Genomic DNA, 23,192 nt, shown 5'->3' on the forward strand with positions numbered 1-23,192 from the left:
AGCCGGAAGAAGGTGCAGAAGAAAATAAGTGATTACTGTATGTATTTTTCTTAAGATAAAGTTATAATATGCATAGCACAATTGTATGTATATTATTTACAAAAATATTAAGCAAAATCTGTATAAATTTAATTTTACATTAAACGTTTGACAATTTTTCTTTATCTCTTGTGTATGTAATTGTATATTTTTTACAAAAATATTGTTCAAAATCTGTATATATTTTAATTGAATTTTACATTAAACATTTAACGATTTTTCTTTCTTTCTTTTTTTTTCTCTCTCTCAGACTTCTTGTTAGCGGACACTTCGCTCTAACGGACAAATTCTTGTTCCCCATGGCTGTCCGTTAAAGGGAAGTTTCAATGTATTTATATTAAAAAGTAAGAGATTACCTCAATTTTTTTTGTGGAATGCTTCCAGTCAGTTCTCTCTCATATGTGATGAATCAAATAAGATGAAAAAAGTGAAAAATGAATTAATGAATTCTTTCACTCATAGAGATATGACCAAATCCAATGCGCAACAGAATCGAAAGCCGAGAGCCCCAACCTGACCCTGAAACACATCAAACCACCGCAGCAAGACCATGAGTGCGAGAAGACATCGTGTCATAATAATTAGTTAAAACTCGTTCTGATAATAAATAGAAATAGAACGAGTACAGAGAAGGGCAACAAATTGGTGAGAGGTACAAAGGGATGCTCTTATGAAGAAAGGCTTAAGTTCTGCAAGTTGCAACATCTGGAGACTTAGACACCTGCGAGGTGATCTGATTGAGGTGTATAAAGCCTTGAATGGTTTGAGCAGGCTCAATGCTGATGGGATATTTCCGCTTGCTCAGATTCAGAACCTGAGGGGGCATAGATTCAAATTGAGGAAATTCAAATTGATTCAAATTGATATCAACTTCCACAACTGTTGTTGTGGAAGTTGATAACGTAAATAAATTTAAGGCTGAACTGGACAAACGTTTGGAGTGACCGGATGGGCAAAATGGGAAGGTTTTTTTTTTTTTTTTTTTGGCTGATGCTGTATAAGCTTGCTTTCTTGCATCATATGCCCCAACTAATGCTAATAATACATATGGATATATTTTTATTGTATTCCTGTTTCAATATTGATCAGTTTAATGTATAGTTAAGCTAAAATTAACTTGGCATTTGACCATAGGAATGAATTCTTTATAACATAAAAATGTACACACACAAAAATAAAGGTTTCATATGTTTCCTTTCAATATTAGCATTAGCAAAGGCACATGATGCAAGAAAGCAAGCTTATATAGCATCAGCCAAAAAAAAAAAAAAAAAAAAAAAAAACACCCTTATTTCACCTATCCACTCGCTCCAAATGTTTGTCAAGTTCTGCCTTGAATCTATTTAAGCTATCAACTTCTATGACAGATGGAATTCCAGCAATCAATCACCTGCTGGCTAAAGGCAAACGTCCGCACATCTATCCTACAACCATATTTCCTCAATTTGAATATATGCCCTCTCAAGCAATTATTCTGAGCAAGAGGAAGAATCCCATCCGCATTGAGCATGTTCAAACCATTCAAGGCTTTATACACCTCAATCAGATCACCTCGCAGGTGCCTAGTCTCCAGACACTGTAATTTGCAAAACTTAAGCCTTTCTTTGTAAGAGCAACCCTTTGTTCCATTCACTAATCTTGTTGCCCTTTTCTGTACTCGTTCCAACAGTTCTACATCCTTCTTAAAATGAGGCCTCCAGACCTGTATACAGTACTCAATATGTGGCCTGATCATTGCCTTATACAAGGGGATAATCACCTCCTTATCCCTGCTAGAAAAATTCCTGTATATCATTGAGAAGACACCATGAGCTCCTCTTGTAGACTGTCTGCACTGCTCAGAAAACTTCATATCTGCCTGCAAAATTACCCCTAAGTCCTTTTCGTTCTCTACCACTGTCAGTGTATGCTGCTGTTCATATGAATACATCCCTAGCATAAATTGATTACACTCTTTTATATTTTAAATGAAGTCCTGCTAGAAAATGCTTGAAGAAATTGGTCCATTATAACCAAGTCACCTCCAGGAAATGTGCTTAATAACAAAGTGGGGTGGTGCTCTGTCTTTTAGGAAAGTGACATGAGTATGTAATTCTATTCAAATTTTTGAAAAGTTTTTTTTTTTTTTTTTCTGAACATGATATGAAAACTTAGTTTTATTGTAATAAATTTTTTGAAAATATTTTTGTAGTTTGTTATTTACTGATATACTAAGTTATACTGCTATTAAAGGAATTGGAAGGGGAAAGAAATGAGAAGTTAAGAGAACATATACTGAAAATTTGTATAGAAGAATGTCATTGTTCAAGTTGAATAAAAAGTAATTTACTAACATTAATCTCTTTTCAGATACCTGCAGCATGGTTGACATTATTTGATGTAATATTCCTATTGATATTTATTCCTCTTATGGATCGAGTTATTTATCCCTTCCTGGATCGACGTGGTAGTCAAATTCCAATGTTATCCCGAATGCAGTTGGGAATGTTATTTTCAGCACTATCCGTGTTTATTGCTGGAGGTTTAGAAGTGTATCGCCTTAGACTTGCTCAGTTAGGGTAAGTTAAATTCTAATAGGCATATAACAAAAGATGAATTTATCTGTGTTTAGGTTTAGTTCCGAACAATGCACGTCATTGGTCATTTTTTGCCCTAAATGAGAAATTTAGTTGGAAGTGAAAGGATTTATAATTGTTAGTAAGTTATTCAATGAAAAGGTTTTGAGGTCATAATAGGAAAACTTAAGACCATTAAAGTGACTCCACTTCTTCATCGTGCACATCGTCATCATCATCAGCCATTTTCAATCCACTGCAGGATGAAGGCCTCTCCAGCAGCTTTCCAGTTCCTTCTGTTTTGAGCACTGGCCATCCATTTACTACTCAAAAACTCATGAATTTCATCTATCCATCTCCGCCTTTGTCTTCCAGGTTTTCTTCTAGCTCCTCTTGGGTACCATTCTGTTATTTTCTTAGTCCATCTGTCATCATGTCTTCGAGCTATGTGTCCTGCCCAAGACCATTTTAGTTCTTTAGTTTTGATAAGAATGTCCTTTACTTGAGTTTGCTGCCTAATCCATGTGTTTCTCTTCTTATCTAACAGTCTGATTCCCAATATAATTCGTTCCATTCTTCGCTGTGTAGTTCTCAGCTTCTCTTCCATTCGTTTGGTGAGTGCCCAAGTTTCACTTCCATAAGTCATGGTGGGGAGTATACATTGATTCATTATTTTACGTTTCAGACAAACTGGGATATTGCTCTTCAGTATGTGACTATGTTTCCTGAATGCTATCCATTCAAAATTTATTCTTCTCTTGACTTCCAGCCATTTATCATTATTACAGCTAATAACTTGTCCCAGATAAGTATATGACTCCACCTTTTCAATTACTGCTCCTTCAATCATTATTTCCCTTTCCGTGGCATACTTGTTCATCATTACTTTTGTTTTAGCCATATTCATCTTTAGTCCAAAATCCTTACTAACTGTGCATAACTGATTAAGATTTTCCTCTAATTCTTTGAGATCGTGGCTTATGACCACAATGTCATCTGCAAATCGTAAATGGTTTAGGTACTCGCCGTTCACATTGACTCCTTTCTGCAACCAGTCTAATCTTCTGAAAGCTTCCTCAAGGGCAGCAGTAAACAGCTTCGGAGATATTGTGTCTCCTTGTCGAACTCCTTTCTCGATTTTAAATTTGCTACTGTCTTTGTCTAGTCTAATAAAGGAGGTAGCACTCTCATATATTTTCTTCAAAATCATAATATATGGGGTATCTATGCCTTGCCTTTCCAGTGCCCGAAACATTGCCTTATGCTGTATGGAGTCAAATGCCTTTTCATAATCCACAAATGCCAGACATAATGATGTTTTGTATTCATTTGCTTTCTCCATTAGCTGTGATATTACGTGAAGGTGATCCATAGTTGAGAATCCTGTCCTAAAGCCAGCTTGCTCTTTCGGTTGATTCTCATCAAGTATTCTTTCTAATCTGTTAGTAATGACCCTTGTGAACAACTTGTAGATGTGGGATAACAAGCTAATTGGTCTATAATTTCCAATTTCTGATTTATCTCCTTTCTTATGCAGCAAAACTATGATTGCATTATTCCACTGCTTAGGCGTCACACCTTTTCTAATGCACTTTGTGAAGAGCCTTGCCAGTTTTTGTGTTATGTCTCTTCCTCCCAATTTTAACAACTCTACAGTAACTTCATCTTCCCCCGGGGCTTTCCGATTCTTCATTTTCTTCAATGCATGTTGTACCTCATCAGGAAGAATATCGGGTATGTCGTATGTGTTGCTACTTTCCAATCGATCTTCCCCACTGCTGGTATCATTCCCTCGCTCCTTGTATAATTCTCTATAGTAGTCTTCTGCTATTTGAATTATGCCTTCTCTGCTGTTTATAAGTACACCATCTCTATTCTTCAGTTTCAGTATCATTTGTCTTTCTGTATTACTGCTCATGGCTGCTGATTTAAATCCTTTGTTTTCCCTTAATGCTTGTTCTACTTTTCTTGTGTGAAATCTTCTTATGTCCTCTCTGAGTCTCTTTCTAATGGCTTTGCATAACTCAGTATACTCAATTTTCTCCCTGTCAGTGTTTTTCTTGCTCTTCATTTGTCGTCTTTGGTTCATCATGACAAGCGTTTCTTGACTAATTTTTTCTTCTTTGGATTTCTGTTTCCCTATAGGTTTCTCAGGCTTTATCACTTTCAGAAAGTTGTAATATTCCTCGTCGATATCTTGGTCCTGAGCAGTCTGCAGAAGCTCAAACTTGTTCCTAAGTTCCAGTACATACTGCTTTTTCTCCTCCTCTGTTATTTCAAAGACCTTTGTATTATTTACTCGAGTCAGTTTTTTCATTTCCTTTCCTACATCTATATCAAGTGTACATCTTACCATTCTGTGATCACTTCCAACATTTACCTTATTCAGGACGGTAACATCATTCACAATATATCTTCTGTTAGTGAGGGTGAAGTCAATTTCATTAGTTGTTAATCCATATGGACTCTTCCATGTCCACTTTCTGTTCACCCTTTTCTTGAAAAAAGTGTTCATTACTGACAGTCCCTGAGATTCTGCAAATTCCACAAGTCTTTCACCTCTTTTATTTCTTTCACCAATTCCAAAATTTCCTATAGTTCCTCTTTCTGCGCTGTTTTGCCTTTTTCCAACCTTAGCATTGAAGTCCCCTATAATAATAGTGTAGTGGGTTTTCTGCTCATCGTGCACAGCGATCCTTTAGTCTAATGTTTTTCTCATATCACTGTATTAGTAGTTAATTACCTCATCCTTAGATATTTGACTGTTAAAAGACGTGAAAACATAATGCATCGAATGTGTTGCTCTTTCTCATAAAGCGATTTAACCAATTATGTTTGTTCTCACTTCTCAATGGGTGTTTTAATATTTTGATCAACCCTTCACTTTCGTTTTTTGACAAAAACGTAGCTTACTAAAGATAAGTTTCTCTCCAGCAGTATAAGAAACAAATAACTAGGTAATATAATACATGTGTGAGAACTTCAGAATGAACATTCCCAGTACTAATTTATTACATTGGCGACAAGCTTTGCATTTTGATGGAGTATGTATTATTTTTTTGTTTGCACATAAAATCGATTTACATTCATTTTACAAGTACACCGATGTTTTTAGACCAAACCATTGATGGGAACAGCTTTCCCATAACAAGAAAAACAGCAATTTGTTAAAAAAAATTTCAAATTAGAAATCTTAAATCAAAATCATGTTATATAGCCTAATTTTAATATTGAAATCAAATATTTCATCAGAAGTTAGCTAGTTAATGCACACGGGTGCTATTTCAGGCATGTTAGCAAACGGCATTAATTCATGATTTACAACAAAAAAATGAGCAAAAAGAAAGGACTTTTATGCATTAGCTGAGTACATTTTGTTTCTGTGCATCTGCCATATTATCGGCCGCCTCTGTAGCCAGGTGGGCAGGAGAAGCAGTGCGTAGCACACGCTTCTTGATTAGACCGGGGTTCGAGCCCGTGACCACCAAATACGGAGGATGCAGAAAGGTCAGGGAATGACCACCGCATATCCCCGGAGCAATATGGCCTTAGTTGCTAATGCTGACAAAAACCTAATAACAAACAACAACAAACAGCCATATTATCCATTCATTTCTCCCATCAGTGCATAGCAACAAACATAATATCCAGTGCTTCAGCTACAATATAAGGTATATGAACAGACTATGCAATATGTGTGTAAAAAGAAATAATAATTGACAGATGTCTATTGATCTGATTTTAATGCAGTTTGGGAAAGCTTTCTAAAAATATCATTCTAAAAGAGCCAAATATAAAATTTTATCAAAATCCATCTACTGGGAATTGAGTTGTTACATGCTGATGAATGAAGGGATATGTTGAAGACAATACATACTTTATGCTTATATGCTAAAACCTAAAAAAAGCTGAGATTTTTTTTCCTTTTTTTTTTTATGAGACTCCAAACACGAGAGGTATTAGAACCTATAGTACTTAGTGCTGTGCTTGAGTTGGAGGTTGAGAAGATGAAAGAAGATATTTGTTGACATTAGACTTGAACTTCTGTAGACTGTAATTTTCAGGAAATACATATGAAGGAAGGTTGTTCCAGAAAATGGCAGTTAAATGAATAAATGAGGAAGATGAAAAGTTGGGTCTGTGAGTTTGAAGTTGGACAGTAAATGGATATTGGCTGGTGGTGGCACATGTTTGGACTGTTTTGAAAGAGAGAGCGGGAGTTATAGAAGCCAAGTCAGAAGAACAGTGCCCATGGAAGTATCTGTAGAAAAGGCATTCAGCAGAAACAGTGCATCTATGAGAGAGAGTGGAGAGACTCTGTTAGAGAGGAGTCATTAATTAACCTAACTGTCCTCTTCTGAATGGAATCAAGAAGCCTGAATGAGGTTTTGGGGGCGCCACTCCAGATGTGGGAACAATATTCCATGGTGGGGTGGATTTGCGATTTGTACAGAGTGAACAGCTGTTTGGAAGAAAAGTAATACCAAGAGCGAAACAGAAAACCAAGTTTTTTTAGATGCAGAGTAAGCAATATTTGTAATGTGCTTGTGCCAAGAGAGAGAGAGAGAGAGAGAGAGAGAGAGAGAGATTAGAAGTCAGGGTAATTCCCAAAAGAGACATATCATTTTGCCTAGAAATCGGGGTGTTACCAAAGATAAGCATAAGAGCAGAAGAATCCTTTTTGCGAGATATAAGACAACACTGAGTTTTAGAAGGATTGAAATCAAGTAAGTTGTCTTTGCCCCACTGGAGAATTACCTGGAGATCAGCATTTAAGGAATTGGTAGTGGATATTTGAGAAGTTGAAGCTGGTTGAGCAGGATAAGGTTTCTCAAGATGGAAAGTGTAATGCTATATGTTATCATCAGCAAAACTATGGATAGGATAGGATTTCCAGTCAATGGAAGAAGGTCATTAATATACAAGAGGAAAAGAGTGGGGGGAAGAACTGAGCCTTGGGGTACACCAGCATTAGTGGAGAAGTTAGAAGACAGAGCCATCTACCATCATCCTCAGTGAGCAATCAGAGAAAACTGGGTAACCAATTAGAAAAATTAGTTGGCAAACCATAAGATGGGAACTTGTTTAGAAGACCTTTATGCCAAACACGATCAAAAGCCTTTGATATGTGAAGTGCAACTGCTTGTGTTTCACCAAACGTTTCCATTGAATTTGTCCATAAATGGGTAACATAAGCCAGAATATCACCAGTGAATCAACACTGACGGAATCCATACTCCATAGGTCGCGGGTTCGATTCCCGTCTCGGGCTTGTATCAAAGTACTGCAAAAACCTTGGGAGGTGCATTATGGCCACAGAAACCTATGCGCTAACAACTACCAAAAAAAAAAAAAAAAGAAGATAATAGTATTAATTTTTTAAATCTGACCATATATAAATTTGATAACAAATTCAAAACGCGAACATCCAGGAAAAAGACACATACAGGAAAATTCCTACATTTTCATTTCCACCACCCCTACAACACAAAAAAATCAGTATTATACAACCAAATCTACAATGCAGTTAAATACAATCATTCACAGGAAGATTTGACTACAGAACTACTATACCTAACAAAGACCTTTATAGCTAGAAAATACTTCAAGCAGTTAATTTAAGAAACCATATTAGCTGTAAAAGAAAAAATTAATAATCCTCACATTGATAACATTAGTACTGATCATACACAAAATACGATAGTCACACTTCCATATCATAGCCAACTTGCACCTCAGCTCCGTAATATTTTTAGAGGAACAAACGTTACACTGATTTTTTCATCATATAATAAACTAAGTACTTTTTTCAGCAAATACAGAAAAACATATAAATACAATATTGAAGACATAAAAAGGGGGTTTGCAGTGTAATCCTACCCCAAAGGGGTTTCAAATTATCCTACCCTGGAGGGTTCACAGTTAATCCTACCTCTTAGGGGAAAGTGGGAAATTCTACCCCAAAGAGGTTTCAGTGTGCCCCACCCTGGAAGGGGTTAGCAGAAATCCTACCATCTAGTAGAATACATCCTACTCAGCAAGCATAGTGCCTGAGAGGATCCTCTCCACAAAAGGACAATCCTGCACTGCAGTAGAGTGCCAGCAGCAGTCTCAGCTACTTTAAAGTTTTAGGAGGAAGAGTAGTGACAATAGGTGATCATATTCCGAAGAGGACCTGTTCATGGGGTGTTTCTTGGCTGCATCATCCATCTCAGTTGAAACGTTGACTGTGCAAATTCAGTAAGGCCAAGTCTCATCTTGGAGGTACAGGTGTTCTTGGTGTTGGAAATTAGCTTAGATTTTGGTTAAGAGTCTAATCCCAAAGAGAAAATCTTTGTTGTACACTATAGATACAATAATGTGCCCGCCACAGCTAGGAGGCCAGGGGCTTAAGTTGTCATAAAGGAGACAGGTGTACATCACATGCTCCCAATTGTACTTGTGGAGAACCTGAAACCCAAGTTTCAGGTTCTCCACAAGTACAATGAGGATCCTGCTCTATCCCTAATTAGATGAGTTTTTGTTTGAAAGGACTGTGTCCAGTGAGGATGAAGGTTACTTAGAAGTCCCGATAAAAACCAGGAAGGAGGCTTTTTGTAGGTTGAAGGTAACAGAGGGAAGAAAGTGCTTGGTTTTAGCACCTTTGGTGGTATTAGTCCAGGAGTCTTCCCAGATTCCAAGGAGTTTGTCAGTGATATGCTTGCACTCGGCCTTAGGATCAGACCAGATCATCGGTGAAGGCAAGGGACTCAGTCCATTCAAGGTCCATCTCAAGGAACTCATTTGACAATGGACCAGAAGAAGTGTCCAAGGACAGAGCCCCGAGATAATCCCAAGTGACCAATCTCATGACACGGTGATACCTGGCGGAGATTATGGCCTTTCTTTAGTCAAGGTAAGAAGAAATACATCTGTAAAGGTTTTAGGGTATGTTGGAGAGTCTTAGCCTTTTAAGGATGCTGGGCCACCACAGACAGTCAAATGCACCAGCCAAGTTGACTGTGATGACCAAGGAGTATTTAGCAAGGTTGTCAGTGGCGAGATGTATGGCATCGACTGTGCTAAAGCCCTGTCTGTAGCCGAATTCATCCAGGGAGGCCAGGTTCGAATCTTGATAATGTCTTTGCAATCAGAAGTGAAGGAGTCTTTCAAAGATCTTGGTGAGGACGGGAAGCAGAGCAATTGGACGATATGAATTAGGATTGTCTAGGGATTTATCTGGACTCTTGATAATTAGTTTAATATTTGCCCCCTTTCAGATTATGGGAAAGTGGCCAACCTCTAAGCAAATATTGAAGGTAGTCAAAAAGTACTGTAGGAACTTTTCAGCGAAGTTTTTTTGTTTGTTATTTGGTTTTTAGGAGCATTAGCAGCTAAGGTCATATTGCTCCGGGGATATGCGGTGGTCATTCCCTGACCTTTCTGCATCCTCCGTATTTGGTGGGCACAGGCTCGAACCCCGGTCTAATCAAGAAGTGTGTGCTACGCACTGTTGCTCCTGGCTACGGAGGTGCCAGTTTTTTATAATGTCTACTTCAAGGAGGTTGAGGCCAAGGGTTTTGTTATCCCTAGTTTTGGAGAGTGCAGTTTGAAGTTCATCCAGCTGGAAAGGCTCTTTAATGTGTTCAGTTAAGTATTTGTTGTTTCTTGAGACGATGAGATATTGTTCATCGGTAATTGGGTCATCATCAGTTGGAAAAATAGTCCAACATCTTGTTGGCTGAGTCAACCCAGGTCAGAATGAGTGATGCATTAGATCTAGATGTAGAGCATAGGACATCTTCCCTGGGGAGCTTGTTTGTCACAATGTGATAGACAGTTCCCCAGGGGTTATTATTGCCAGTTTTGGAGACTAGCCTGCCAAGACTTCTTTTTATATTTCTTAGTGCTGCTAGGGTAGGTATTTTAAAGTGCTCTATAGGTGTCTCTGGCCACTTCGATTTCAACCTGAGGAAGGGAAGCATGAGCCCTCTGGAAGGCTTTGTGGGCATGGTGCATGGATTTCCTCTGGTTGGTCAGGTCTGGATGGAATACCACGGAACAGCAGAGTGAAGTGGTTTCTGCTTTGATATAGCTGCAGTACAGGCTTGTTGGATAATTCGAGTGACTTCATTAGTGCTGTTTTCAGGTTTGGTTTGGGAGGAGCTAGGAAGGTCTGTCATGAGAAGTTCAACCAGAGCTTGATGAAATTCCAATTAGCTTTGTTGTTGCAGAATCTGGTTATGTCAGTTATAGGGGACAGGGGAACGTGATCCGAAGAGTGACATAAGGTGAAAGCGATCGCTCTGTGATCTGAAGTTGTCCATGCCTCGTTGACTTTCAATTTGAGAATTGTGCTGTGGTTGGAGTGGCGATCGCCACATCAGTGGTACTCTTCCAGAGGGTGCTGCTGAAAGTGGGAAGGTTTCCTGGTAGATTCAGTGTGAAGATTTGTTGAGAGGATGTAGTTTTCGAGAAGTTCACCATTAGTAGTCGAGTATCCTAGTAGTCGAGCGGTCCTGTGTTAAGCTGTGCATAGGGGAACTGCAGTTTTCATCCATTGCTATCAGTTGCTTACCCCCTGGGAGAACATCTAGGGCAGTCTGGATAATGTTGATAGAGTGAGAAATATTTTCTGTAGATCTGCTGTAGATGGAGAGTATAAGTATATTGGAAACTGCAGCTCTGCTGGGGATTTCACATATGACTGTCTTGGGTATATTGAGATTGGTCCAGTACCAAATAACACGCAGCCAATGGTGAACTTGTAGTCACAAGCAACTTATTTGTGTGAGAGGCCAACGGAGGCTGACCATACTTCAGCAGGTTAACAGAAAAGTCAAATACAGCCACTCAAATAACAACTTGGTACAACAGTGGTAAAGAAAGAGATTTCAAAATGCACAACTTATCATATCTTATCATGGATGGGATATTACAGCCAGGCACCAAACCAATTTCCATTCCTGTCAGTAAAAAACATTATGTAAGATATGGTTACAGTGGGCTCAAGAATGCACATTGGACAATGGAGGAAAGGGGAAACATTGCTGATCTAATTAATCCCAGTTCTCGTTTCATGCTGACAGGAGGACTAGAATATAGTGAAAGCATGAGTCCATAGACCCACGCAACTGATGGTGATGGTGGGTGTAGTAGTAGGGGGAGTGTTTTTGTGATGCATATTGGGCCTCTTGATACCAGTGAAGCAGCATTTGCATGCTCCAGATAACGAAAAGTTATCTTGAAATAATTTCCAACCAGGCATATTCCTTTATGACTGCAGTGTATCTATCTGTGAGTGGGTTCTTCCAACAAAATAATGACCCATGTCATAAGGTCAGAATTTACAGAACTCTGCATCCAGGAACATGAGGGTGAATTCAGCTTCCCCAGTCACCAGATCTGAATCCAATTGAGTACTTGAAGGATGAGGTGGAACTCTTAGGAGAAGAGACCTGCAATGATTCAATTTACAATGACTGTGTTCAGTACATTCCTTGATGATTCAGAAAGTTCTGAGAGCTTTGGGGATGCTACTTGCTAATAGGTAAGTGAACTTAATAAAGTGGCCATATAAGTTTATTAAAATTTTATACAATACAGTTTGTCTTATAAAATTGCTTTCAAAGTGATACTTTCTGAACAAATATTTTTACTTTCTTTATATGCAATTTTTCATTTTATCTATTTATTATTGATTTTAAAGTCAATATTTAAAGTGGTATTTACTATTTCTATATATTAGAAAGTGCAGCAGAATATAATTGAGCAAATAATGATTCATTTGAAATAATTTACAGTTATATTCATTATAACGAAATTTCAGTAAAGCAGTATGATATATTTACCCTGTAAGAACTTATTGTAACAGAATTTTACTGTTACAATACTTTTACTTTTTACTGTTGCTCAGTTGGCATTCTTCAATTTAAAATCATCACCAGATTTTTAAAACAATACACTGGTAGCACATATGGTCACCCATTTTAGGTGTCAGTAATTTTAAACAGCTATAAGACTGATGAGACTGTATATGAGTTGTGATAAAAACAATTTATTATAGGAAATGAAAATGTGGTTATATCATTACTAAATTAGACTTAGGAAACATTTGAACCATTAGTTAATACTATTAATAGGGTTTAAAGTGGGGTGGTATTCTGTGCCTGTGAACCTAACTTAACCTGCTCCTAATAAAATAAATAAAATGAAATTAACATAACAATACAAGGTGTGGCTATTAAATAATAAGACTGCCTGTGCTGCCACTAAACACCAAGTTCCACATGAACAAAGGCATAACATTTGACCTTGAACCTTTCTGTAGTTGTCTCAAGACATATTCCAACATGCTCATTCACTTTGCAGTGAGATAGGTTTTCATTACCTTGTGTTTTTGCAGTTTGCCAGAAAAATGACAGACAAAAGAATCAAACAGTGAATCAACCTAAAATTTTTATCAAACCTAAAGGGAACAAGAGCCGAAAGTTGAGTTGTTATATGAAGGCTATGGAAACGATAATATGTCAAGATCTGTTGTGTTTGAATAGCACAAAAGATTTTTAGAAGAAAGAGAGAATGTAGAAGGTGATGAACGACCAGGCTATCCATTATCCATGAAAATGAATGAAAATATAGACTGGGTAATTACATTAATTAGAAGTGATCGCAGTTTAAGCATTAGAATGGTTGCATCAGAACTCAGTATGGACAAAGAAACAGTTAAATAAATTTTAATTGAAAATTTAGGCAGGATAAAAGTGTGTGCCAAGATGATGATGAATTTTGAAGGTCAAAGACTGAGAAGACTACAAGTTTGTGAAGATGTTTTGAAAAAAATTGAAGATCCAGACTTTCTGAGTACTAATTACTTGCAATGAAGGTTAGCTGTTCTGTTACAACCCAGAAACTAAAAGAAAGTCAATGCAGTGGAAGGCAAAACAGTCCTCCAAACCAAAAAAAAGCAATATCAAAATCAAAAAAGAAAAACCGTGCTTCTTCTGTTTTTTTTTTTTTGTTACATTAAAGGAATTATTATGGCTGAATACTTCTCACCAAATCAGACTGTCATTCAAACATACTACATTGAATTCTGACAAGGCTGCATGAAAAAAATTGAAGGTAGAGACCTGAATTGCGGGAGGATCATTGGATGCTACCTCAAGACATTGAGGTAGCATCCAATTTTTTTCTCCCCTAAACTGAAAAGTGTACTTAAGGGAACCCAGTTTCAGTCCATCGAAGATGTTAGGAAAAAAACCAACCAAAGTGCTAAAAGTGCTACAGAAGATGACTTTCAGAAATGTTCTATGCTTGGAAGAAATCTATGGAACAATGTGGGCAAGCCCAAGGTAATTATTTTGAGGGGAAAACTTGTAAGATACAAAATATTTCATTACATTTATTTTATTTCAACAGTTTTGTTATTTAATAGTCAGACCTTGTACAATATTTGTTATAATTCAGTATATCAATGAATATTATTATACAATAAACAATCTGTTAAAGATAAATATTAATTAATCATCCTATCATGTAGGTTAGTGCAAATGCATCATTTTAACATAGCTATCTACCAAAGTAGTTGAATTAATTAATTAAATGCCAGTGTAATTAATTAATTAATTCAACTACTTTGGTAGATAGCTATGTTAAAATGATGCATTTGCACTAACCTACATGGTAGTCATTCTACCTCATAGCACGAGGCCTTTGCCCTTAAATACTTTATAGTCTATATCACTACACACCATGAGGCATCTCTCATATTGTGAAGTTATACTTCATAACTGAGTTGTCACTATTGCAACACCAGGGTACCTGCCCATCCACCGAAGAGAAACCAACAATCTTTGAAACTGTGCCATCTGGGTGGTGGTATCCACCGAGAATAAATAACAATAGTCTTCTCCACTGGTGAAGTGTTATTTATTCGAGGTAGTACAATACCATGGCAACTCGTTGTGGAGGCATTCACAATATGAGATATAACCAAAACGATGCCAATGTAATGTAAATTTAATTAATTAATTCAACTACTTTGGTAGATAGCTATATTAAAATGATGCATTTGCACTAACCTACATGATAGTCATTCTACCTAGTAGCATGAGGCCTTTGCCCTTAAACACTTTATAATATATAATTAATTATCCTTAATTATATAAAAATATGAACACTAATGTGATACTTGAGACTGTCACTGGGTGGAAAACAACTTTTGTAATCTGGGTTAAAAAGAGATAAAAAATAAAACTCAGGAAACTTAGTGTAATATCTTTAGGTATGTGAAAGTTCTAAACATTATTTCACATGAGTTGGTGAAGGCCTTAGTTGTGATTTATTTTGCTTTTACATGACTAAAAGCAAATTGAGTATGCTACAAGATGCATCAGTTTTATATAGTGAAGCAGAAGGATTTGGCATTATTAGAAGAGACAGATAAATGATGTGGGTAGTATTTTTACTAATGCTGTATAATGTAAGCTTGTTTCCTTTCATAATTTTGCTGCTGCTGCTAATACTGTACAGCATTGCTCTGTAAGGAGAAGTGTATTGCTATTTATTTGACTTGAGACATCTCATGGTAACTTGCTTCATAATATACTACCTAGGCACTAGCCATTGTTGCTGTATCAGTATGCACGTTCTCATTTAAATAATAATTTAGTTCTACTGTGGCAATAAATTATTATTATTTTTTTATTTTATCAGTAGCATTCTAGGACAGCATTACTTCCACCCCTAGAATTGTGGTGCCTAATACAGTTGCTTATTTTGCCTTATGGGAAATCTCCCACTGTCTGTCTGGCTGTAGGCAAATTTCCACACATCCATTCTGCAACTGACCTTTTCCAGTTTAAACTTATGTATCCTTGTGTGAGACTTGAGAAAGAATAAGAATACCATTAGCATTTTGTTTAATCAAACCATTTAATGCCTTAATTTTAATTTTTTTGTTTCAAATGTGCTAATATTAACCATTGCTTATCACTTATTTTGGTTTGCAAGTCAATTCTTGTTGGTGATGATATTTTTGTAATTATTAAAAGCTTATCATTTATTTAAATTCTCTATTGCAAGGAGACAGATTTGCAACAACTGAGGAAATTGTTCAGAATGTGGCACAGGAACTATTAGCAATTCCAAAATAAGCCTATTAGGAATGCTTCCAGAAGTTGCCAAAGCATTGGAATCTGCATATACAGTGTAAAGGAGACTACTTCAAAGGAGATTCTTCTGCAAGTAAGTTTACTGGCAAATGAATCGCCTTCTGCCTTACTCTCTATAGCCAGTAAGCTTCATCATCATTCCAAATGTTATAGTCTCTGAATGTTTTGATCACACATGTTACATCTAACTAGCATTATACTACTTGAAAGGGAAGCACTGTTTATTCAGAGTATAATGCTGAAGCAGTCATATCAGTAGCACCACAGCTTGAGAGATCTTTTCCTTTTTTTGTTAGGATTTCAGATTATACCAGAAATAGGCATCCATTCTGCTGTTGGATGGATGTGAACTGTTGGTAATTAATAATTTAAAATGATAGATTGTTAATTTAGTTGTTAGTCATTCCTCCAAATTTTCTCTGAGCATGCTATTTTTTGACTTATTGACTTTATTTGCATTGGTACAAATTTGTCTGATTTACATTTAAATTTCTAAAAATAAAATATGTTCACATCTAATTTTTTGGGAAAAATTATATGTAGTAACATGTTTTTATATATATATATATATATATATTTTTTTTTTTTTTTTTTTCTCTGTTTTTTTTTTTTTTTTTTTTAGTAAAACAGTATGCCAGAGCATTGATCATACCTATTTTGAGGCTGCAGACTTATGGGTATTCTGGCAAGTTCCACAGTATGCCCTTATAGGTCTTGGTGAAGTGTTTGCTAGTGTAGCAGGTGAGAATTCACTCTTTGAATGCAAATACTTTGTCATTGAATACTTAATTTACTTTAGTTGCTCTAGTTATCAAAATAGTTGATAATTAACAAAATGTTCATATTGTAAAACCATTATTATTTTAATTGGAGACACCAATCAGAAAGAAATTTCAAGAATTTTTTGAAGAGAAATTTGTTTTAATTAGTGCCCAATAAAGGGAATGGTTTAAACAAACCAAAACTAAATAAGTGTCAGCATAACCAAGGAAATTCCAATATAAAGATGAATTAAGCATGTAAAACAGGTTTGTTTTCCCTGTTATAGACTCTGAATATGCTGGATAGCACTACATTTTTAATATGCTAGACAGGTGCAACCACCCCAGGTGGGGTTCCCTCCTATTTCTAATTTTCATAAATGACATTGATGAGGATATCCATGTTAAGCTGTCAAAATTTTCTGATGATTTCAAGGTAGGAGAGATGAACCAGAAAACAGTATTCTAATTGCAGTTTTACAATTGCCTTGTACAACAGGATTATAACCTGCTATCTCTACAGGACATTGATTGATAAATCATTGGTAGGATGCCATGAGCTCTCCTGGCTGTCTGTCTGCACTACTCAAAGAACTTCATATCCCACCCATATCGTGACTCCAATATCCCTTTTCTCCTCTACTGTTTTTATTTCAGTCCCACCAAGTGTATAATTTATTTTGGGGTTGCTGTTCCCCAAGTGTGAAACTTTGCTGCATCAAAACATGGTTGCCACTTTTTTGGCCATGCTTGAAGCCTGTTCAAGGTTACCCTGAAGGAGCATTGATTGACACCAATCATTAACCACTCTCCTAATCTTTACATCATCTGCAATTTTTGACATTGTGCCTTTTATTCCCTTGTCGATATCATTTACAGAAATCAAAACAGTAGTGGTCCAAAAACTGAGCCTTGGGAAACTCCACTTCTGACATTGAACAAATCAGGATATCCATTAATCACAACTTTCTGCCTCCTGCTCTGTAGTTATCCTGTGATCCCAGCCTATTTCAGCTTATATGGTAACCTGAGGGACTGAGCCAAAAATCCAAATAAACTATGTCAAAATTATTTCCCACATGCAGCTCATGAGCTAATTTTTGTCAAAATAGCTAGCCAGGTTGCTTAAACATGATTTTCCCTTAACAAAACTATGTTGTGTGTTCTAAATATCTCTGGATAAGCCTATTAATCATTGCTTACAAGATTTTCCCAACCATTGAGTCCTACTGACTGATCTGTAGTTATCCACTTCACTCTTAGAGCTGCCTTTATGAATTTGTGATAAATTGGCATTTCATTCCAAAGGAAGCTCTACTGGGTCCATTGATATGTCCTCATAATTAAAATTAGTGGTTCAGTGCATTCTCTAGCTGCTTCATTCAAAATCAATGAATATATGCCTTACTTGCCTTTAGGCGCTTGACAGTTTTTCTAATAAACAATTATCTGTAATTTCAAAATCACTAATTTCATATATTTCACACTTAGTCACACAGTCTTTGCTCACCCCGAAGGATCTTTCATCAGTCAAGATTGATGCGAAGCACCTGTTCAGTTCATCAGTAACATCGGTTGGATTATTTAAAACTTTTCCATGCCCAGTACACAAGAGTCCAATATGATTCATTTTCTTCTTTGTATTCACATACATGAAAAACTTGTTGTTCTCATTCTTTCCTCTCTTAGCCAGTTCTTTCTCATATTCAGCACTTTTGCCACTCTAATATTTTCTGTGATACTGTTGCAGATCAACTTGTAGTTGTTGTAGGCTTCAGTATTTTTCATAGCTCTGTAACTTTCCCATTCTATCTTTTTCTGCTCTATTAAACCGGCCAGTTCAGTATTCATTCATTCATCTTGGCATCCTCCTCATGTTATACTTTCTTAATGGTATATATACATTCTTGGCATCTGTGACTATTGATATTGATTCAAGGCTTCTGATACTGTTGTGCATAAAAGACTGCTGTACAAACTTAAGTAATGTGGCACTAAGGGCAAGTTACTGCTATGGATAAATGGATGGTCGAGTGGGAGAAAACAGAGTGGTTATCAATGGACACTGCTCTTCATGAATTAATGTTATTAGTTGAGTCCCCCCCAGGGTTTGGTGTTGGGCCCATTCTTGTTTCCAATATTTAGTATTAGTAGTATTAGTATTAGTATTAGTAACGGCCGTATGGTGCAAGAAAGCCTATGGCTTATGCTGCACCAGCCAAAAAAAAAAAAAAAATCCGAACAAAACAATGATAAAAACAAAAATTAAATAAATAAATAAATAATAATAATTAATAAATAAATAAAAATAATAAAATGAAATTAAAAATTAAATAAAAAGGAAATTAATCCTATCATCCTATGCGCTTCCCTTACCCGAAAGTACTATCCAGATGACCTTTGAATTTCCCCAAACTGTCGGCCTCTACCACCCATGAAGGCAACTTATTCCAGTAATTTATAACTCGCTGGCTAAAATAAAACTTCCTGCAGTCCAATCTAAACATTTCCCCGCGTAACTTGAATTTATGTCCCCTAGTTCTAGCATCATTTATAATCTTGAAAATTTTGTCCTCATTCATTTTACTGATGCCTCTCAGAGCCTTAAACACCTCAATCAAATCTCCTCTAAGGTGACTAGTTTCCATACTCTGCAACCCGCATATTCGAAGTCTTTCTTCATAAGGACGCCCTTTTGCCGATCTCACCAGGCGAGTTACCCTTCTTTGCACCCTTTCAAGAAGCTCGATGTCTTTCTTTAGGTGCGGTCTCCATACTTGAACACAGTATTCCAAGTGTGGTCTAACATAGGCCTTATATAATGGGATTATCACGTCCCTATCTCTACTTGCAAAAGTTCGATAGATCATCGATAGGACACCATGGGCCTTCCTTGCAACCTGTTTACAATGCTCAGAGAATTTCATGTCTGACCGTATCGTAACACCCAAGTCCCTTTCCTCCAGTACTGGGTTTAGTTGAACTCCACCAAGTGAATAAGTTATTTTGGGATTACTGTTTCCCAGGTGTAATACCCATTCTTGAAGTCTATCTAGGTCTCTCTGAAGAAGCTCAGCTTGACAGTGATCATTAACTACTCTACCAATTTTAACATCATCTGCAAATTTAGACATCACGCCCTCTATCCCTTCATCAATGTCGTTTATGAAAATTAAAAACAACAGTGGTCCTAATACTGATCCTTGGGGAACCCCACTTCTTACATCAACCCAATATGAGGAATAGCCATTTATCACAACCCTCTGCCTCCTGCCCTGAAGCCATCCTTCTATCCATCTAAGGATTTTCCCAGTGATTCCAACCTGTTCCAGCTTATAAAGCAACCGCTCATGTGGGACTGAGTCAAAAGCTTTGCTGAAATCTAAATAAACAATGTCGAAATTATTCCCTAAATCCAGCTCGTGAGTGACCCTTTCGAAATAGCGAACCAGATTTGTTAAACATGATTTTCCCTTTACAAAACCATGCTGAGTATCCTTGAGAATTTCAATTCGATCCAAATGATCCTGAATTCCACCCTTGATCAATGCCTCCATGATTTTCCCTACTACTGAAGTCAGACTGACAGGTCGATAATTTCCCACTTCACTTTTAGAGCCACCCTTATGTATGGGAGATACATTTGCACTTTTCCAATCCAAGGGAATCTCCCCAGAGTCTAGTGATGCTCGCATAACCAGCCTCAGTGGTTCAATGCACTCGCTTGCCGCCTCTCTCAAGATTATAGGGTATATTCCATCAACTCCAGGAGCCTTACTAGTCTGTAGGCTTGAAAGTTTTTTCATTAAATAATCTTGCGAAATTTCAATATCATTAATTACATATTTTTTAACTTCGCTCCCACAATTTCCCATTGCCACAAAAGGCTTTTCATTTGTAAATTTCGATGCAAAATAACTGTTGAGTTCATCTGCAACGGCAGCTGGTGTATTTATTACTATCCCCTTTCCCTTACGTAAAGGTCCGATCTGGTTTGTCCTGCTCTTCTTGGCATTTATATATGTGAAGAATTCTTTATCCCCCCTCTTTGCTCTGTTTGCTAGTGATTTCTCATAAACTGCCTTTGCCTGTCGAACCTTTTCTGTGGCTCTATTACACATCACCTTGTAGCTGTTATAGGCTTCAGTACTTTTTATTGCTCTGTAACGTTTCCATGCCACCTTTTTCTGCTCAAGTAATGTGGCAACTTCACTATTCATCCAACTTGGAACCCTTCTCGTGGAGTATTTTTTAATGGTATATACATATTCAAGGCATCTGTGATTAATGTTTTAAAAGCGTACCACAGTTCAATTGTATTCATTCTCTGCGCGATATCTACCCAGTTAATAGAGGCCATGTAGTACCTTAAGGCATCGTAATTTCCTTTTCTGAAATTAAAACCCATTCCTTTGCCTTTTACTTCTGCTACCTCTCTCGTCATCATCCACCGTAGAACTCCGTGATCACTTCCTGCTACTGGTTCCTCTACTGTCAGCCCTGTTATGTCATCTGATTCATGTGTGATGATGAGGTCTAGGATATTCTTTTCTCTAGTACTTTCCCTGACATGTTGATACAAATAACAGTCATCTAGTTGATTTAAAAATTTTGTTCCCCATGTCGAGTTTCCTTCCCATTTACTCCAATCAGTTAGAGGCAAATTGAAATCACCCATAATAAGGCATTGACGCTTACTTGCCCATTCCATTTGCATGTAGAGGCTTTTGTCATAGTCTTCACAATCACCTGGTCTGTAGATTACGCCTACTCGCATTGTACCTTTGTTTCCAACTATCTCACACCATACAGACTCTATACTAGCATGTGAAATGTCTGAATCTGGGAAAGCTATCGTCGCACTCAGGCTGCTTCTGATAAGAAGCATTACCCCACCACCCCTTCTATCTACTCTATCCTTCCTAAATACATTATACAAGCCGTACTGAAACTCATCATCCCCAATTTCCGGGTGGCACCACGGAAATTGGGGATGATAGTAGTAGTAGTAGTAGTAGTAGTGGCACATGATGCAAGAAAGCAAGTGTAGGAGCTTATGCAGCATCAGCCAAAAAAAAAAAAAATCATCACACCATTCCCTCCAAATGCCTGTCCAGTTCCTCCTTAAATTTATTTAACCTATCAACTTCCACAACGACAGATGGAAGTTTGTTCCAGCAATTAACCACCCGCTGGCTAAAGGCAAATTTCCGCACATCTATTCTACATCTGTCCTTTCTTAATTTGAACTTATGTCCCCGTAGGTTCGTAATCTGAACAAGTGGAAGGATCCCATCAGAATTCAGCGTGCTCAACCCATTCAAGGCCTTATAGACCTCAATCAGATCACCGCGCAGGTGCCTAGTCTCCAGCCACTGCAATTTGCAGAACTTAAGCCTCTCTTGGTAAGAGAATCCCTTCATTCCCCTCACCAATCGTGTTGCTCTTCTCTGTACACGCTCAAGCAAATCTACATCCTTCCTAAAATGAGGCCTCCAGACTTGTACGCAATACTCAAGGCGTGGCCTGACCATTGCCTTATACAGAGGGACAATCACCTCCTTTTCCCTGCTAGCAAAATTCCTATATATCATTGACAAAACCCCATGACCTGCCCTAGCAGCCTGTCTGCATTGCTCAGAAAACTTCATATCTGACTGCACAATTACTCCCAGGTCTTTTTCATTTTCTACCACCTTAAGTGTAGTACCACACAGTTGGTACGTTTCTCTGGGGTTACTTCTACCCATATGCAGTACTTTGCATTTGTCAAGGTTGAACTTCAGTTGCCACTTCTTAGCCCATCTGCCCAAATTATCTAGATCCTGTTGCAGTAGCACACTGCCATTACTGTCATTAACAACCCTGCCAACCTTTGTGTCATCTGCAAACTTCGACATTAAGCCTGATATACCTTCATCAATATCATTGATAAATACACAAAACAACAGTGGACCCAACACCGAACCCTGTGGGACTCCACTAATAACATTAGTCCACGAAGAGCAGCACCCATTGATTACCACCCTCTGTCTTCTCCCACTTAACCATCCTTTTATCCATTGTAGCAACTTACCCTTAATACCATTCTGCTCCAATTTGTACAGTAGTCTTCCATGCGCAACAGTGTCAAAAGCTTTCCTGAAATCCAAGTATATGATATCAAAATTATTTTTCGCATCCAGTTCCTTTGTGACCACATCATAATAACCAATCAAATTTGTCAGACAAGACTTTCCCTTAACAAACCCATGCTGTGTTTGAATTATTGCTGCAGTCTTGTCTAGATGATCCTGCAATGCATCTTTAACCAGTGACTCCATTATTTTACCCGGAACAGAAGTTAAACTAACTGGTCTGTAATTACTCGTGTCACCCTTCGATCCACCTTTGTGAATTGGGGACACATTTGCACATCTCCAGTCCGTGGGAACCTCCCCTGAGTCCAAGGATGCTCTCATAATTATGGCTAAGGGTTTGCTTAGTTGCTTTGCCGCCTCCTTTAAAATAACTGGATAGATCCCATCCACCCCAGGTGCCTTTCTTATGTTTAACTTCAACAATTTCTCCTCCACTTTGCTCTCAGTTATTACAAAATCATTAAGCACACTGCTACAATTTGATAACCTTCTTCCATTTTCAAACTGTAATAATTCCTCACGTGTGAATGTAGATGCAAAATA

At 37.4% G+C, this 23,192-nt stretch overlaps 1 protein-coding gene across 1 annotated transcript in view; it reads left to right on the forward strand.

The window, feature by feature from the left end:
* Nucleotides 1-23,192, forward strand: part of LOC150089150 (solute carrier family 15 member 4-like) — a 78,879-nt gene that overhangs the window by 41,914 nt on the left and 13,773 nt on the right. Inside the window, exons 5-6 of the mRNA XM_090389513.1 lie at nt 2,389-2,597; nt 16,371-16,489. Of these exons, the coding sequence (XP_090245639.1) occupies nt 2,389-2,597; nt 16,371-16,489 (328 nt within the window). The remainder of the gene's footprint in view (nt 1-2,388; nt 2,598-16,370; nt 16,490-23,192) is intronic.

Source organism: Mastigoproctus giganteus, chromosome 2 (genome assembly GCF_048544385.1).
Source record: "Mastigoproctus giganteus isolate SK-2022 chromosome 2, ASM4854438v1, whole genome shotgun sequence".
NCBI lineage: Eukaryota > Metazoa > Arthropoda > Arachnida > Uropygi > Thelyphonidae > Mastigoproctus > Mastigoproctus giganteus.